The sequence below is a fragment of the Ammodytes marinus genome, assembly GCF_949987685.1.
Source record: "Ammodytes marinus genome assembly, chromosome: 2".
Taxonomy (NCBI): Eukaryota; Metazoa; Chordata; class Actinopteri; order Uranoscopiformes; family Ammodytidae; genus Ammodytes; species Ammodytes marinus.
Genome location: NC_137231.1, coordinates 36,647,548 through 36,652,547, shown reverse-complemented (window position 1 = coordinate 36,652,547; position 5,000 = coordinate 36,647,548). Strand labels below are relative to the sequence as shown.

Sequence of the window (5,000 nt, the reverse complement as noted above, 5' to 3'; positions counted from 1 at the left end):
CAATACATGCACGGCAATTGTAATATGCTTAAAATACCTAGATGCCCCACTAACTCCAATAGCATTTTGGAGTATTCATCTTTATTCTTGACATTTCTCGACATAATGAAAAAAAATCCTTATCTAATTTTTTCCCTCTCCTTTGGCCGTAAAACCCTTCTGTACTTTAGTATGTAGTGTAGTAAAAAGACTAAAACTCTTCTGTGCTTTAGTATGTAGTGTAGTAAAAAGACTAAAACTCTTCTGTGCTTTAGTATGTAGTGTAGTAAAAAGACTAAAACTCTTCTGTACTTTAGTATGTAGTGTAGTAAAAAGAAAGAGTATGTGATTTGAATCGCAGGGATACACTCCAAATATTAGTTTTTTACAACGTCACAATACTAGGCTCTCTGTTGAATTATCCTTAGTTTTTAAAGCCATGGTGTGTAGATTGTATCCTTCAGTTTGATGGAGATTGGTTATTGTTCTGTTTAGTTTGTGAATAAAACACCTAATTTATCTTTAAAGGTGCAGTGTGTAGAATGTATTGACATTTTTCAGAACAGACTTCAAGAGGTGAAAATATTTACAACTGACACTTAACCCCAAACTGCTCCACGGGCGCTGTACTATGGCTGACCCTGTGTGAGGACCCCCTCTGGAGTCTGTCTGTCTGTCTGTCTGTCTGTCTGTCTGTCTGTCTCTCTATCTGTCTGTACTATGGCTGACCCTGTGTGAGGACCCCCTCTGGAGTCTGTCTGTCTGTCTGTCTGTACTATGGCTGACCCTGCGCTCTGACCCCCTCTGGAGTGTGGGAACTTGAGAGGGGAGATGAGAAAAGATGAATTTCAATGTAACTATTTACTAATAAAGTAACTTAACTTACCTTGAAGGCCATCGTAGCTTCTGTAAATTCTCCACAAAGGGAGGGGTTAGCAAGGTATATGGTAAATGGACTTGACTTATAAAGCGCTTTTTAGCCGATTTTCTCAGCCCCAAAGCACTTTACATTTCTTACCACATTCACCCATTCACCCATTCATACACACACTCATACACCGAGCAAGGGAGCGTTGACATCTACAATCTCACCACTAGATGAAAACACTACACACTCAGATATTACACACTGTGACTTTACCATGTTGTGTTATGTGTTTTTACAGAGCAGGAGTCCGAGTCAGTTGAATCCGCCGACAGACACGTTTTTCCTCCCAAACAAACCGGAGGAGAAGAAGGAGAGAGAGAAAGAGAGAGAGAAGGAGAGGGAGAAGGAGAGAGAGACACCCGGCCCCTCTCAGGTTAACCTTCTAGCCACAGTGTTCAAACTGAGAAGAGATCTTCACCGGACAGAGGAGCAGCGGGACAAGGTAAACAAGACCATGTGCTTTTTATTTATTTATATTTTGTGTACGTTATTCTAGGACCATATATTAATCTGAATTACTTTATTACATTTACAACATCTTACACATTTTTTTTATGCAAACAAGACCTGATGATTCAAAAAAATTATGATTTTTTTTTTTTTTTATGATTCATGAATTTTTTACAAGTCATCCAGACTATACAAGAGGTAGTAACATAACTAGATGCCTTTTTTATTTATTTTCTAATTTTTTAACTTTTAATTAATGAATATTGTATGGTACAATGCATCTCTCCTTTGCTCTAAACAAGGTTAATGTTTCACTTGTACATTGTCCCTGTTTATATAAAGTTACATTACATTAATATTTGACACATTATCCACACTATATAAACTGTGGACAGAAACTGCAGCACATGAAACACACACAGCAAACACAGAAGGAAAAAAATAAAATAATAAAGTAAACAAGATCTCATGGGACAATCACTTAAAGACCTACTTCACCGGTGAGAATATGAAGGTGTATTGAACTCTGAGATCCTATATAGTATAAATGTGCAATTTTTTTTTAAATTGGTTCATCCTAGCCTGAGAAAAGGCAGAAAGAGTGTTTTTTTTAACCCTATATTTCTCTTTCTCGTGACATCACAGAAAGGGTTATAAAACACTCTTTCTGCCTTTTCTCAGGCTAGGATGAACCAATTTCATTTTTCTTTGCACATTTATACTTCATAGGATCTCAGAATTCAATACACCTTCATATTCTCACCGGTGAAGTAGGTCTTTAATTTTCTTAATTTTTTTAATAACTTTCTCTTCATTTATTTGATTCCTAATCTAGATACATAGGGAAGAATTGCATGTTGATTGTGTCTTAAAAATGGTTGTTGAATGCAAAATAATAGTATTTTAAAAATCAGATAAATTTTTTTTGATTTTTATTTGAGAAAATATACATATTGTTTGACAGCCCTGTTTATTTCAATGTATTTATTTTATTTTTTAAAGTTTTTATTTCGTGAGAGGAGTAAAGTGCCTTTTTTCATTTTATAAATACCAAAAATTCACTGGAGAGGTCTAAAAAAAACTGAACATTTTCATCATAAAAAATGTCTCATAAATCAGACAGTGAACAACATATGAACAAATCCTTCTGTGATAACCTTCAGAATAGTGCTGAGAATGATTATGGAAAGTTTAGTTGATGTAAATGCTTTAGAAAGTTGACATTTTTATATTTGTGTGTGTTTGATTTGAGCACCTTGAGGAGAAAGAGGATCTTGAGTTGAAGAATGCAGAGCTGAAGGGAGACGCCCGGACGTACAAACAACGAAACAAACAAACCCTCAGACAGCTGGACGAGGTCATCAGAGAGAGAGACAAGGTGATCTGTCTGTCTGTCTGTCTGTCTGTCTGTCTGTCTGTCTGTCTGTCTGTCTGTCTGTCTGTCTGTCTGTCTGTCTGTCTGTCTGTCTGTCTGTCTGTCTGTGTGTTTGTGTTACTAGAATTTAATTTGCCTTATAACTGTATAATATTTTAATGCTCAATACATGCTTTCTGCCTGTTGAACTTTGTCCCAGTAAACTAACAGCCCCAAAGTGTTTTGCTAAGACAAAAGTTGTTGTTTAGCCTTGAAGAAGAAACTGCCTAATAAGATTTTGGCACATACAGAGGTATGACGCATTCATGTGCACAGTGGTTGGGGAGTAAAAAAGACTCCCTAAATTTCCCATATTCTGTTATCTGCCTAATTAAAAACATTTCTGCTTTCGTCAGAAAAACAAGGGCTGGACACACCAAACTTAGTGTGTGTTTGCGCACACACCACCTTCTCTTGCATATAATCCCATGTACACTGTTCATTTCTTTGTATTCAGCCTGTCTGTCTGTCTATCTGTCTGTCTGTCTGTCTGTTTATCTATCTATCTATCTATCTATCTATCTATCTATCTATCTATCTATCTATCTATCTATCTATCTATCTATCTATCTATCTATCTATCTATCTATCTATCTATCTATCTATCTATCTATCTATCTATCTATCTATCTATCTATCTATCTATCTATCTATCTATCTATCTATCTATCTATCTATCTATCTATCTGTCTCCCTGCCTGTCTGTCTGTCTGTCTATCTCTATCTCTCTCCCTCTCTCTCTCTCTCTCCCTGTCTGTCTCTCCCTCTCTCCCTCTCTGTCTGCCTGCCTGCCTCTCTCTCTCTCTCTCTCTCTCGCTCCCTGTCTATCTCTCTCTCTCCGTCTTCCTGTCTGCCTCTCTCTCTCTCTCTCTCTCCCTGTCTATCTCTCTCTCTGTCTGTCTGTCTGTCTCTCTCTCCCTGTCTCCCTGCCTGTCTCTCTCTCTCTCCCTGTCTGTCTCTCTCTTTCTCTCCCTGCCTGTCTGTCTCTCCCTCTCTGTCTCTCTCTCTCTCTCCCTGTCTATCTCTCTGTCTCCCTGTCCGTCTCTCTCTCTCTCCCTCCCTGCCTGTCTGTCTCCCTGCCTGTCTGTCTGTCCTAACCCTCTTCTGATTGGCTATGGTCCAGGCCTTGTCATCGCGAGCAGAGCATCAAGAGGATGCCAGGCTCTTACTGCAGGAGAAGGATCAATACAGAGAGACAGTGAGACAGCTGACCGAGAAGTCAGACAGGTAACAAATAAATACATGCTTCTATTCTACTGTCAAATTGTAAGTATACACTGTTTATATACAGTATATGGGTTTAAAGTTGAATAGCAAAAACTTCTATATTATTATCTACATTCCCTGCGTTCCAAATCTCATACTCTTTCTTTTTACTACACTACATACTAAAGTTCAGAAGAGTTTTAGTCTTTTTACTACACTACATACTAAAGTACAGAAGAGTTTTAGTCTTTTTACTACACTACATACTAAAGTACAGAAGAGTTTTAGTCTTTTTACTACACTACACTACACTCTTCTGTACTTTAGTGTACAGAAGAGTTTTAGTCTTTTTACTACACTACATACTAAAGTACAGAAGAGTTTTAGGGCTACAGACAGGAGAGAAAAAAAATCAGATAAGGAAGATTTATTTTTCATTATGTTTGAGAAATGTCAAGAATAAAGACGAATACTCTAAAATGCTATTGGAGTTAGTGGGGCATTTATGTATATTTTCAGCATACTACAATTGACCTGCATTTATTGGGACATCCTAAATCTTTTTCTGGCATACTAAATAGTAGATAGTATGGGGATTGGAACACAGGGTTTGTTTATAGGCTGGATTGTTTGTGTCTGTCTCCACCTGCTGGTCAAATGAATCATTACAGCTGCACTCTCCTCTGACAGACACATGCTCCATTCAGACTCAATAACATCTTTACTTTCCATTTACTTGTGTGTATTTTAACGTGTTGTTTATTAGTTTTACTGTGGGTAATGGAACGCAGGGTTATTCAATATCAAAGCTACAGTGTGTAACTTTAAAACAACGCTTAGACAGACTGCAACAGGTAACCATGATGTAATTTATTTATTTATTTCACACACATACACACACACACACACACACACACACACACACACACACACACACACACACACACACACACACACTCACTCACTCACTCACTCACTCACTCACTAACTCACTCACAACCACTCACACACCCACCCACACAC

General features: G+C 37.7%; 1 protein-coding gene across 1 annotated transcript in view; it reads left to right on the top strand.

Annotated features, from left to right (window-relative positions):
• card9 (caspase recruitment domain family, member 9) overlaps positions 1-5,000 on the top strand; it is a gene marked incomplete at its 5' end in the record, with an annotated part of 13,835 nt that overhangs the window by 5,742 nt on the left and 3,093 nt on the right. Inside the window, 4 exon segments of the mRNA XM_080036716.1 lie at positions 1,146-1,158; positions 1,246-1,349; positions 2,610-2,735; positions 3,895-3,998. Coding sequence (XP_079892842.1) covers positions 1,146-1,158; positions 1,246-1,349; positions 2,610-2,735; positions 3,895-3,998 — 347 coding nt within the window.